General features: G+C 43.1%; 1 protein-coding gene and 1 pseudogene across 2 annotated transcripts; one reads left to right on the top strand and one right to left on the bottom strand.

The window, feature by feature from the left end:
• The first annotated feature begins 244 nt into the window (after positions 1-244).
• Positions 245-4804, top strand: LOC123079635 (zinc finger HIT domain-containing protein 3). 2 transcript variants are annotated; one of them, XM_044502430.1, is made up of 8 exons: positions 245-775; positions 2047-2078; positions 2497-2562; positions 3020-3124; positions 3407-3514; positions 3993-4081; positions 4385-4435; positions 4549-4804. In XM_044502430.1, the coding sequence occupies exons 1-8, from the start codon at positions 702-704 to the stop codon at positions 4576-4578; spliced, it is 555 nt and encodes a 184-aa protein (XP_044358365.1). In that variant the 5' UTR covers positions 245-701; the 3' UTR covers positions 4579-4804. The 2 variants fall into 2 exon arrangements, with proteins under 2 accessions (XP_044358365.1, XP_044358364.1); XM_044502429.1 differs by having other exon boundaries at positions 320-775; positions 3404-3514.
• A 247-nt stretch (positions 4805-5051) lies between these two features.
• Positions 5052-8575, bottom strand: LOC123079634 (microtubule-associated protein RP/EB family member 1A-like; annotated as a pseudogene).
• Between the last annotated feature and the right edge of the window lie 5044 nt (positions 8576-13619).

The raw sequence follows: 13619 nt of genomic DNA, 5'->3' as shown, positions 1-13619 counted from the left end.
TCGGCCAACATATCATTCATCTTATTGGGCTGTTTTTATGCCTATATTTAGCCTATCAGGCTGTTTTCGGGCCTATATTCAGCCTATTGGGCTGTAAAAAAACACTAAACAGGCCGTGCCGTGCCGGCACGTGTGTCCAGCCTCGCGGCCTAGGCACGGCCACAGACAGGCCACGTGCCGGTCAGACCCATCAAGCCGGGCATGCCTGTTAACGGGCCGGCCTGCCAGGCATGGCCCAGTTGGCCAGGTTTGACCCCACCCCACCCCACGCAGCAGGCGCGCACGACCTCTGGACGCGACTCACCCTCGCCGGTTCGCCTCAACCCGCGCCGTCGCGCACGCTCCCCCGCCGCCACTCAACCTCGCACCCTCGCCGGCGCGCCCGGCGTCTCTACCCGAGGCCCCGAGCACGCCCCCCCATCCCCACCCCCACCTCCCTCGCCTCCACCCATCCTCGCCGGCGCCCCGTTACCCGAGCTCGCCCCTTCGGCCGCTCAACCTAGCGGCCTCGCCGTCCTCCGTCCGCCGTGCTCTCCACTCATAGGTCGCCCGCCCGCCCGCCTGTATCTGATCCACCAGGGCACCTCGCCTCCGGCCTCTACTTCCAGCTTCCTGGTGCCCCGACGCCGACATCAGCTACCTGAACAAATTCGGCATCCTGGTCTCCCGACAACCGAACCGAATTTCCGGTTGTCCTGCGAATGGGTGGTGGGAGCTGCGATGTGTGCAAGGAGGCGCCGTCCAAGTACAAGTGCCCCACTTGCCGCACGCCCTAGTAAGTTGAATCATTAGCTTCTTTACAGTTTTGCGGACGCGAGTTCTTGCTGAAGATGGGCGTGGCACGCCAGTATATGAGGAACTCCTTTTGCTGTATCGATTGGATTTCCTGGTCTATTCACTGTTTAGCCATACCACCAGGCAAGAGCTAAGTGGGAAACTGATAACCATCAGTGTGCATGTCAGAATGTGCTCTCTGTGCAATTTCTCGTTGACAATAGTGGATTAGCTTATTGTTTGGAAAAAAGAACTCAGTACCTAGGGTTCATGGAACAGATTCAGGAGACATGGTTGGTACTTGGAAACTATCCTATTGAGGCATGGTTGTAACTCCTTGTGTATTTATTAATATCATAGCGGTTAACTAATGCTATATTATATGTCAACTACTCCCCAAAGTTATAATAGTTCATACCTTCTCTCATATGATTGTTCACTCATGACCTAATCTTTGTGATTTCCGGATTCAAATGTCGCAAAGTATTCATTTTCTTTATCCTTAGATGAATGTGAAAGCACACAGAGGCAAAACCACTTGTAGCATAATAGAGATAACTTACTACAGAGATGACCAGGTTTTAGTCTGCTGACGTATAACTCTTTATGGTATCACCTGATCTGAATCTGATATCCGAACATCCTACTACCATAGTACCTTCTGCCTATCAGTAGCATTACTTAAGAATGCTTGATCAGTTGAGGTCATAGCTTAAGGATGTGAAGCATGCCATGTAATTCTATCTACAATAATAAATCTTCCTCCATGCATGCTTTATTATGGTTTCTTCAATTTCTTATCTAATTTTGTCTGGTAACTTAATCTGCCATTCATTACTAATTCAGCATCCAGACCTGCCCTCGTTTCGAGCTGATTTTAAATTTTTTTATAAACCCTAAAAACCATTGTTTTAAAGGCGTCCGTATCTCGTCGCTATAGCGACGATATACAGGTGTGAAGGGGGTCAATCGCCATACAGACCCAGGATCGCAATACCTTTATGGCGCCGCTATATCGTCACTATAATGCTATAAAGGGGGTCGCTCGCCATAAAACGCAGTACGCCATTAAAACAATGCTAAAAACTATAGCAGAGAAATACACAAGAGTGCTTCACACCTTGTTTCCTGTTTAGTGATACAACAAGGTCGAATTTACTGAATGCACACTGTCATTTTTTTAGCATGAGCTATTAACTTCTTTTGCCTCCTTATCTCCTATATTGAATGTTGTTGGACAGACCTAATATATTGTCTCATTCTCCCTTGCAGTTGCTCTGTGATATGCTTTAAAAAACACAAAGGTACTTCAGACTTCAGTTCTGTCCTTGTTGTTCATTATCTTAAACTTTTGAAGGAAGTAGGGTGTTAGAGCCTTAGAGGACACACTTCATAAAATTTTAATACTGATAGAGGCCAGTAATAAGTGCACTCTGTTTTGTTACTGAAATATACTTCGACTAATATTGTTTCTTTTGGTTTAATAACACAATGTGCATGATTCACAAGCAGCCATGTAGTCCGCGTAGTCACTAGGTGACACCCTCCTGCCTTGCCCACCGACTAGAAGCCCCCTCTTCCCCCACCCCCATAGCACCACTAACATGCAAGTTGTCACTACTATTTATATAATATCAAGCTATCTATATGAACATCCGTCGCTGCATATCCCTACTTTTCTTGCTAGCCACCATTTGATAGTAAATATTGCTTTGTGTGCAGTTGAATTCTGCCAAAAGATAGTGCCCCAGGAAGAAACTAACAAGCCGTCGCTGCAGGAGGAAGTTAGTAAGTGCTCTACCTTTCGAAGAGAACTCTTAAGACATGAAGGTCCCACATACAAGTACATAATATATACTATTCAAGAAAGGAGCACTCATATCTACTTCATTGAATGTGGTCGTTCCTATTGATTACAGTTCAGTAGTTTCCCTTGAAGGTGGATACCAACTTCTGTTAGTTCATCACAAAAATTGGGGGAGCGGCAATTGGTACTTTCAGATATATGTTGTATTGATAACCACTGTGTTTGGTCTCCCATCGTATGCAATCTGTCTCATAAAAAGAAGTTGACTAGCTGTGTACCCAAAAATATTCCAGATCATCTACTTACCCAATAAAAGGGCTTAACCAATTGTAATAAATCACAGTTCATGCATTAGATTGCAAGACGTTTTGCTTAAGTTATTACATTTGTCTAATATAATTTGGAGGGATTTGTATATGAGCACTCTTTTGTTTTCAGCGACGAGCTCTGTGTTGCTTGAAAAAGGAACAGATTATCCTAATATCAAGGATCAGCTTCCCTCTTTAAGTAAAAACCCTGATGAGGACCAGCTTCCCTCTTTAGGTAAAATACAACACCCTGATGTCTTTTATAATTTCACTATTTTTTCCATTTGATTTTTTGCAGTGAAAACTGCTTAATCTCAGACTAATAAATTATAGTTGTGTACTTAAGGATATTCCTTCAAGTCACCATTTCACCACTACCTCCAGCTGTAGCTGTCAAAAGAATTTAAGATAATCTCTCTAAATATGTCGATGGATGCAATATATAGCTTCATTTTAAATTTATGAATGCATGGCGATAAATTGTTTGATTGTAAGCTATACTGTTGCTCTGCAGCAGCGGACACAACATGCCCTGCACAATCTCCAAACACAGTGTGCCCTACAAAAGCTCTTGAAGTTGAGGATCCAAGCTGGCTTGTTGACCGGAATAGATTAAGGTCCTTAGGTATGGCGTACCTTGCTACCAAATTTGACTTCCTATTTATATTGTTGCTCTCTTCAGGCTGTTGTCGTCATGTAGATTAGTTGGGAAAGGATATTACGATGGCATATCTAATTCTCTTACATTTGCCTCAACTCCTGTTAGAGGTTTATCCTTTTTTGAATAATTTGCTTGCCTTTTAATTGGACGCTTCCTCATTTGGGTAGCTTGAAACGTGTATGTTAATGATGTGCCAACATTTCAATTCTTATTACTCAAGTACACGAAGCTGAACTTTAGAATTGGCCTTGAACTCAAGTATACGACTATCTGAAATGGTGTGGTAATACAGTCCTGAATAACACCCAACTTGATGGAAAATATTGTCATGTACTACATCATATGAATGATAATACTAAGCACTTCAGCTGAGCATAATCACTCCATGCTAGCTAACTGTTAGGTATTCGTTGCATTTTTACTCTGTTTTTATCCTTGCCAGTTGAATTAAATGAAGTCAAGGATGCTCTCAGGGACTCTGAACTGCAGAAAATGATACTTCAAATTGATGGCTCTTCAGAACCAGAAAAGGTAATTTACTTGTTAATTGCACGTGCATTCATGCAATAACTATTGTATTGCATCTGACCCAACTTAGCATCCACAAATCAGGAGAGTGTGAGTGAGAAATCCAAATTTCCTCATGAGAATAGTATACACCTCTATTTCTCATCCTCCATTATGACTTTGATTTTCAATCAGATTGTAGGCCCATGTCACTTGAATTGACAGTGGTGCACATGGATGCAGCTAGCTCACTTAAAGTATCTGACCCCTTTTTTTGCCACATTTATTTATTTCCTCATGTCTGCCCATTAATTTATTCATCTGTAGGAATTGGAGAAATTGATGGAAGGACAAGCTTTTCAACAGTTCGCCAATAAGGTTTCACTTTCTCCCATTAAGTTTGGTCCCCCTCTATGTCCGTTTTTAGAGCCAAAAAAGAAAAATCGATGTTCTTGCTCATTTATATGCTTTATCACCTCTATTGCATGCAGATTCTTGACATTATTAGTGCACAACAATGAGCAAGTATCCATCTGCTGAAGCTCTCCCACCAGAGAGAATGGAGACATCCGGGCAAAATGAGACCAGAGCAGCTATTTGGAGAAGTTAAATCATCCTATAAGATATTTCTCACAGCGGTGTTGGGGTGTGTTTTGTAAAATATTCTTTGCTGCATTATATGGTTGGAAAAAAACTTGAAATCTGACACATGTAGTAGGAATTTCGTCAAGCAAAAACATCTTAGAATGTTGAGTGTGAATGCATCATAACTACTCCCTCCGCAAAGAAATAAGAGTGTTTAAAACACTAAAGTAGTGATCTAAACACTCTTATATTTCTTTACAGAGGGAGTACTTAACATTTCGCAAGTAGAAGTTCAGGGAAACTGTATTTGACAGACCATGTCGGCTAACATCAAATGTTATTCATCATTTACAGATTCAGGACCACTAGTTTTTAATGATGATACCCACAAAATCATGCGACACACATCTCACTTTGCTTCATCTGAGAACAAGCCTGGTGACTTGGTGATTATTTCATTAGCCTGTGGTAGTTGTGAATCGTTTGCATCGGCTGCATAAAGTATATTCCGAACCGCTTTTGTCATCTGCTAAAAAAACTTCAGGCCTGTGTGAGACCACCTAGGAAAAGGAAAAAAAATGTACTCCCTCCGTAAAGAAATATAAGAGTGTTTAGATGACTAATAGTAGTGATCTAAACACTCTTATATGTCTTTACTGAGGGAATAGATTATAGTATAACACTAAAATCATTCCACAGTTTTGAAGGATTATCCACTCTCAGTTTATTCACGTTGAACCATATGTGAGCTACAAAATCAGATTGTATATTTTACTCGTGCGATCATGTGGCACAGCTTGGAATTTCACAAATCCCTAGTAGAAGCATATTACATGAGTAAAAGCAAGTCACCGATGTACTTGGCCACTTTGCCCATTGGATTAGCTTAAGATGCACTGGTAGTAATTTAGGAGTGAAAAAGAGAGTATAGATGAACTAGTAGATGTTTGGTCAAATAGATAAGAACCTTATTCTTTAAGTTTTCAAAGCAGATAACAATCTCTTTGTACAAAAAAGACTAGGAATTCAGAACCTATGACCCTAGAATGCAGACCAGAAATTCTAGTTAGTAAATATGCAACATATGAGTTTCTGTTAAAAAAATCATTTTTACCGGTAGATGCTCCAGCTCAGGTCGCTGACCCAATATCTCAATGTCACACAACTTTGAGAAGTAAAAATCTCTTTCCTTCTTTGTACTGTCCATGGAAAGTTTCAGGCCTGCAATCTGCAATTCAGGCAGTGTCAAAAATAGTCTTACATTTTGGGACGAAGGGAGTACTAAATATCAGAGTCAATAATGAATTCAAAATTAGTATTACGATGTATGGAATTTCCCAATACTAGTTGTAAACCATTAATTCATGGGATGACCAGAGCATAGATTAATGGTTACATCTATCAGCATAAACAACCACAATAGAAAGTAACATTTGATATTAAAGCGGGTAGCCATGCTAGACATCAGATACTTATGTTTCTCTAAAACAGATGAAATGAACATAAAGCGAATCAGAAACCTGAAGAATATGACACATACCTTTGCGGACAGCTGCTGAATCTCTTCTATGTAATGTTCTTCTGCAAAATATTACATGTTTATCCAAATCCAGGGCATGTGCAATCGAATCAGCTTTCAGTTAATTTTTAATGTACAACATAAAAGAAAAAGAAAAAAGGCATGAGAGTGTCAAAAAACCTAAGCAGACAAGGGACTGGCAACACTGGTCATCTACAATATTGTTTTCTTCAGAACAGTTATGTAAAACAAGATAGTTGTGTAGCCGCAGTCTCGTTATATAGTTACAGACAACCGCTTCATCAAAGATCAGATTAATTCATGTTATCTCCATCTGCTGAATCAGGACCAGAAAGTCTGTTGGCTTGCAGCGATTTGGATGACTTGTTGCCCTTGAAGCTTCGCTCTTTGCAACCCTTGGATCTCTGTTCTGCATGATTATAGTTCCTATAGCAAGAAGACAATTTTCTTTAACTAATAATTTGTTTGGGTAATCTTCTGCTTTTTGTCCTCTTCTTTTTGGATTTCTGTCCTCTGCTTTTTGTCCTCGCCATTGATCCCATTCAGAGCATCCTTGACACCGCCACTAGGCAGGGTAAACTGAAGCGGATCGGCGGCAGGACCGCCCACATGCGCACGTCTTTGTATGCTGACGATGCGACAATCTTCGTCGCGCCCGTTAAGGAGGACATACAGCAGCTCACTTCCATCTTAGCTAATTTTGGGGAGGTCACTGGCCCGGTGACAAACTTGGAGAAGAGCACCGTCGCGCCTATTCGGTGTGATGGTATCAACCTCGACGACGTGCTTGAGAGCTTCCCGGCCAAGCGCTCGGCCTTCCCCATGCGCTACCTTGGCCTTCCGCTGTCGGTTTACCGACTCAGGAAGATTGACCTACAACACCTAGTGGACAAGGCCGCAGGAAAGCTTGTGCCTTGGCAAGGCCGATTTATTACGGCTATTGGGCGCACGGAGCTGTTAAATCTGTCCTCGTGTCCCAGGCAACCTTTCATGCTACTGCAATTAAGCTACCAGAGAGCACAATCGGCGCCCTCAAGAAGATTCAGAGGGCTTTTCTATGGGCGGGATCTGATAAAGTCTCCGGTGGGAAATGCAAGGTCAGTTGGAGGCTGGTATGCAGACCAAAGGGGCTTGGTGGCTTGGGTGTCCTTGACCTGGATATGTTTGCTCGTGCTCTGTGATTGAGGTGGCTCTGGTACGAGTGGAAAGAGCCAGATAGGGCCTGGGTGGGCATGGGAAACCCATGCGACTCGACGGACAGAGAGCTTTTTTATGTTGCCTCAACTATCACTGTGGGAGATGGCCGGAAGGCGAAGTTTTGGCACTCCCCTTGGCTGGAGGGAAGGAAGAAGCCCAAAGATATAGCTCCATCCATTTTTGCGATCTCTGCAAACAAGAACAAGTCAGTTAGAGATGCCCTTCAGGACCGTAATTGGATCCAATGGATCAATATGTCTGACGGACTGGATGTGCGGCATATTGAGCAATTTTGCGCACTTTGGGAGATGATTCGACACATACAGCTGCATGATGACATGGCTGATGACATAGTTTGGAACCTCATGGCCAATGGATTTTACACTTCGTCATCGGCCTACAAGGTGCAATTCGAGGGGACTGTGGCCTCCAACATGACACGGGTCGTTTGGGGCAATTGGGGGCCTCCCAAGTGCAAATTATTTGCGTGGCTTGTCATCATGAATCGGGTTTGGACGGCGGATTGGCTTCGGAGGAGAGGATGGCCAAATTATAACTTATGTCAACTCTGTAAGAGGGAGCCTGAGACGGCGGCGCACTTCCTCTTGCATTGCAGGTTCTCCACACGCATTTGGAATGCGGTTAAGTGTTGGCTCGTCGTTCAGGAGTTGGATATCGCCACCTGGGCTGGGATCCCCACGGTCAAGCAATGGTGGGAGAAGACCGTCCTTGGACGAGGTCACAGGAGGAAGGCCGTGTCCTCTCTTCTAATGCTTGTATCATGGGAGCTGTGGAACGAGAGGAATGCGAGGGTGTTCCAAAAGAAAGCCACGATGCCGACCGTTGTGGTCAATCGTATCAAGGCGGAGTCTAGAAATTGGGTTCTGGCCGGGGCAAAACATATGGGATATTTGATGCCGCGAGAGTAGGCTTCTGTTTTCATTTGTCGAGGAGTAATGACCCTCTTGAGACCTTGTTACCCCTCTTCTTTATTAATGAGATGAGGCAAAGCTTTTGCCTCCGTTTAAAAAAAATACATCAATACATTGAGCATAACCAAGGCACATACTCATCCGTTGTTCCACCATTTACAGAATCCCAATATTTCATCAACCACTGGAGGGACACAAGTTGTCCAATGGGCGTCCTTTAACAAGCTTGTTCACCTCAATATTTTGCAAGGAGACACCAATCATTTATATGTACAAGAAAGAATTGTTAAAATGTAACCCGCAAAAAAAACCCTGTTAAACTGTGCTTGATAGAAAAAGTACCACAAATCAGCCAACAACCCAACAACATAATTCTGTTTCTGCTTTTTTTTTGTGGAAGCAGACATTCAAAAGTATTCTCACATTGGCATATAAAAATTCCCAATATCATATCCTATACACCTAAGGGAGTGATCCGCTAGCTACTTCTAATTATCTCAACATGCATGCTTTCACATCATCAAAATTATTATAGCCGTTAGATTTATTGTCTAGATTTACTAGCATCCTTTCGATCGACACATGGGAATCCTCAACCATACAACACTAGTTGATTCTAAGTGGGTTTTAAATCACATTGGATTTAATTGTTACACAAACCACTACCTATTTTTCCTACCCATGCAATCGTGGCACATCAGCGTGTCATGCATGTAAGTTATAAGTTATACTTTTTTACATTAGCGTATCCATGCAACACTGCCCCATCATCAGTTCATGCATGTAAGTCATGGGTTAATTTTTTGTATTGCGTTTTGTGCTCTTATCAATGTATGTGTTGAGCGCTTGGAGCATACCTATATAGTTGACCCTTCATTTTTTAGAAATGACACTCCTTTCTCTATTTCTAAATAGCTACAACACACTACCTATTTTTCCTACATACAATCATGCCACATCAGCAAGCAATGCATGCAAGTTATATGTTACATTTTTGCACCAGTATGTCCATGCAGTGCTGCCATGTCATATCACTTGTTCATGCATGTGAGTTATAAGCTCATTTTATTTTACCAAGTTTTGTGCTCTCATGGACACGATATCTGTGTTGGGCGCTTGTTGCATACCTATATAGTTAATATTTCACCTTTTTTAGAATGGCATTATTTAACTACAATCTAATTAGAGCGACCATAGATAAAACTCTCTTCATGTACTATAGTACAACCTAATGTTGGTACCAAGAAAATACTCGTTTGTGGTCATCTAATAGCACGCTAGTATGTCATGTTCTGAGCTACTTTGTATCACTCAAGCACCCACAACAATAGAAGAGTTAAAAACCCAATTTCCTTTCAACATGATCTAGTCGAGGACAACAATAAACACAATTGCATCAGCAAAATGGAATACCCATAGCAACTTTCTAATAACGCTGTTTTTGTTTTGTGGAACATAGAAACATCTATTCCAAATTTAAACCTGATCTACCACAGAATCGCAAATGTTATGTACAATATCATTCTTTTCAGCAATGACAAACCCAATAGTATATAACAAACCAATCAATGACTGAAACTGTTCATATGAAACTGTATGAACGCAATAACATACAACAACTATCGCAAATGCAATCATCTCGTCACATGCCACAACTATTCAATCATCATACACCAATCATCATGTCGCGGCTAGTAGACGAGTCACGTGCACAACATTGCCAGCCCGACCTCCACTCCACATGCTAAAGTTATTACGCGCGACACATCTAGTTAGGCTGAAAATCATATTCCTTATAGTGTCAAGAAAATCATACTCTTTATTGAGGAGCATTTTCCCGTTGCAATGAACTTACTGCTTAATAAACACAAACATAATCTTAGGGATCCAATGCGAACTAAAGTCTGACCAATAGTATTAATGAAACACACACAATCAATCACTGGTATTATTCGGACACCTCCATTACCGGGCTTCACTCTGTCGCCTCGTCACGGACCTCGAAGAAGCCGAGGGCACCTCATCACTCCCATAGTGTCATGGTGGAGGCCCTGAGCTTGTTGGTCTCCTCCTCAGTCAACAACATCTCCAACACTCCATGCATGAACTCCGCATCGTCCGAGTCAAGCTAGAAGGCTAACAAATACATCATGGTCACCTGGTATCATGATACAGAGAAATTTGCACGTGCACTTGATGGATCCGGATCGACTATGGTAGAACAGATATTGGATGGACACTCATCTAGTCGTGAAGGATGGACTCGGTAAGGTTGTTGACAAAGTGCCCAATAATCCACAAGGTGTGTCCCTTGAGATAGATCACCTCGTAGGCATTGTTGATGACGGTGAGTCGAATGGCTTCGAGCTCGTCATCGCCAGAAAAGCTTCCAGGCATAGCCTTGTGCAAGGGCATGCCAACCGCAGTAACGCTTGACAAGATGGCCACCATGTTGTCCCCATGTTCCCCTATCATATATATTTTCTAAGAAAACATATTAATAGTTCAATGATTTATAACATCTATTTGTATACAATCTTGTATAACTAGACTTAACTAGTATACATTCCTGAAATGTACTCTGGCTTGGGAAATGTACATTCAAAGAAAATGCTGCTTGGGAAGAGATGAGGAGGATTGTGACCAACGAACCTAAACGACCCGAGTGTTCATGTCGAGCTCCTTGGCGAACAGGAAGCACAGTCTCGATGAGTCAAAGTTGGTGCCTGAGCCGACGACATGGTGGGCTGGAGACCCAGAAACTTCCAAACCATGTAACTCATCACATCAACCGGGTTGGTCACTATCAAAAGAACATCATCTGGGGATTGTCATGCCAGTTCGAGCACAATCTTCTTAAATATGTCATGGTTCCCTCTGTATAAGGTCAACCATGACTCTCCTCCTGATACTGGCGGTGATGATGACCAACAGTGGCAGAGCTAGGCAACTATCTCAAAACCTCATTGTTTAGGGGGGGGGCACCGGCCCCCTGGAGCACACATAGCTCCGTCGTTGATGACAAGGTTAGATCCCTTGGTCACAGACATGTTTGTGCCCGACACCTGACCGATAAGCGGCAAGAAAGCCGCGGCGTGTTGGAGATCCAGCACCTCTCCCCGGACCTTGTTAGGTTGCATCGCCAACAGAGCAACTTCGGTGTCAAGATGGCACATTAGGATGGTAGATGTGATGGCCATTCCCACATTGCCTACTACGATCACAAAGACCTTGATCGAAGGCACTTAGGAGGAGGACGCCGGCTTGACCGCATTGTCGGGAATTAGGCCATGGAGAAGGCCAGACGAAGGGCGGTTTGCGCCCAAACCTAGATCCGGTTGTGAAACTAACTTGCCCATTCCTGCTTACAAGGCTGTTGCTGCTGCTTTGTAGTGGTGGTGACATCAGCGTTCATGTATTTAGTGGAATAGTTTATGAAGAGATGAACAAGCACACCATTCTGGGTAACGAAGTGCTTTATTTATAAGCTGGACCTTTTATCAAATTGGCCATCAATCTTGGTCGTTATTTACTCACTGCTGCCACTGATCTCACCATATGATGTGCTTGAGGAGAAAAGATAAAAGAAACTAACCCTTGCAGAGAGCTCTACAAGAGCCATGTGTCACACAGCCTCCACCGTTCCTTCATTGTGCATATGCTTATTGTGAGACACATAATTCTTTATATCCCCCACATATCTTTAGTGTTGTCTACTACTAGTAGTACTCATATCAGGAGAAAATCAAAATAATTGTTGGAGGGGGGGCACCGGCCCCCTGGAGCACACATAGCTCCGTCAACTATCTCAGTGGCAGAGCTAGGCAACTATCTCAAAACATCATTGTTTAGGGGGCAGGGCACAGGCCCCCTAGAGCACACATAGCTCCGTCGTTGATGACAAGTTTAGATCCCTTGGTCACGGACATGTCTGTGCCCGACACCTGACCGATAAGCAGCAAGAAAGCCGCAGCACACTGGAATTTAGCACCTCTCCCCGGACCTTGTTAGGTTGCATCGCAGCAGAGCAACTTCGTCGGCAAGATGGCACATTAGGATGGTAGATGTGATGCCCATTCCCACTTTGCCTACTACGATCACAAAGACCTTGATTGAAGGCGCTTAGGAGGACGATGCCGGCTTGACCGCATTGTCAAGAATTAGGCCATGGAGAAGGCCAGAAGAAGAGCGGTTTGCGCCCAAACCTAGATCCGGTTGTGAAACTAACTTGCCCATTCCTGCCTACGATGTTGTTGTTCCTGCTTTGTGGTGGTGGTGACATCGGCGTTCGTGGATTTAGTGGAATAGTTTATGAAGAGATGAACAAGCACACCATTCTAGGTAGCGAAGTGCTTTATTTATAAGCTGGACCTTTTATCAAACTGGCCATCAATCTTGGTCGTTATTTACTCACTGCTGCCATTGATCCCACCATATGATGTGCTTGAGGAGAAAAGATAAAGAAAGTGACCCTTGCAGAGAGCTCTGCAAGAGCCATGTGTCACACAACCTCCACCGTTCCTTCATTGTGCATATATTTATTATGAGACCCATAATTCTTTTATATCCCCCACATATCTTTAGTGTTTTCCACTACGTAGTACTCATATAAGGAGAAAATAAAAATAATTGGAAATGTCATGTTGGGTGCATTTGTTTGCGGGTCAAAGTGGAACAGGACATGATCATCCCTGTTTTCTAGAATCTATCGGCCTTTGTTGCTCTTTTAATGATGGGATGACATGAGCCATTTTTTGTTTGGTATGAGGGATGAATGATGGACAGGGCGGCTTCAGTTTCTGCTTGGGTAGATGGATGCGAAATGAACAAATAGACGATATGATGACCTCATTTTATAAAATGGTATGATTACCCCTGATATATTATTTGAGTTCTTCTTTTCTACTCCCAGAACATTCTAATGTGCATCCTCAAGGTGTGCACCTAGCGCTTCTTTAGCACTACAGAGGCCCACCTGTATGTTCCATCTCCATCCATACGTACAACAAAATTTCATAAAACAACAACTATTTGTAATCTCCTATCAGAAAACTATAACTTTTGTGTTGGGAAACGTAGTAATTTAAAAAAAATCCTACGCACACGCAAGATCATGGTGATGCATAGCAACGAGAGGGGAGAGTGTTGTCCACGTACCCTCGTAGACCGATAGCGGAAGCGTTATCACAACGCGGTTGATGTAGTCGTACGTCTTCACGATCCGACCAATCAAGTACCGAACGTACGGCACCTCCGAGTTCTACACACGTTCAGCTCGATGACGTCCCTCGAACTCCGATCCAGCCGA

The sequence above is a fragment of the Triticum aestivum genome, chromosome 3D, assembly GCF_018294505.1.
Source record: "Triticum aestivum cultivar Chinese Spring chromosome 3D, IWGSC CS RefSeq v2.1, whole genome shotgun sequence".
Lineage (NCBI taxonomy): Eukaryota > Viridiplantae > Streptophyta > Magnoliopsida > Poales > Poaceae > Triticum > Triticum aestivum.
Note: the sequence above shows the minus strand (reverse complement) of the source record. Positions and strands in the feature narration are given on the sequence as shown.

Excerpts from the sequence above, each read along its gene's own strand:
- LOC123079635 (XM_044502429.1), top strand. The coding sequence starts at position 702 with ATGGGTGGTGGGAGCTGCGATGTGTGCAAGGAGGCGCCGTCCAAGTAC. Across the intron at positions 776-2,046 it reads CCCACTTGCCGCACGCCCTA|TTGCTCTGTGATATGCTTTA; the intron begins GTAAGTTGAATC and ends TCTCCCTTGCAG. Across the intron at positions 4,436-4,548 it reads TTCAACAGTTCGCCAATAAG|ATTCTTGACATTATTAGTGC; the intron begins GTTTCACTTTCT and ends TATTGCATGCAG.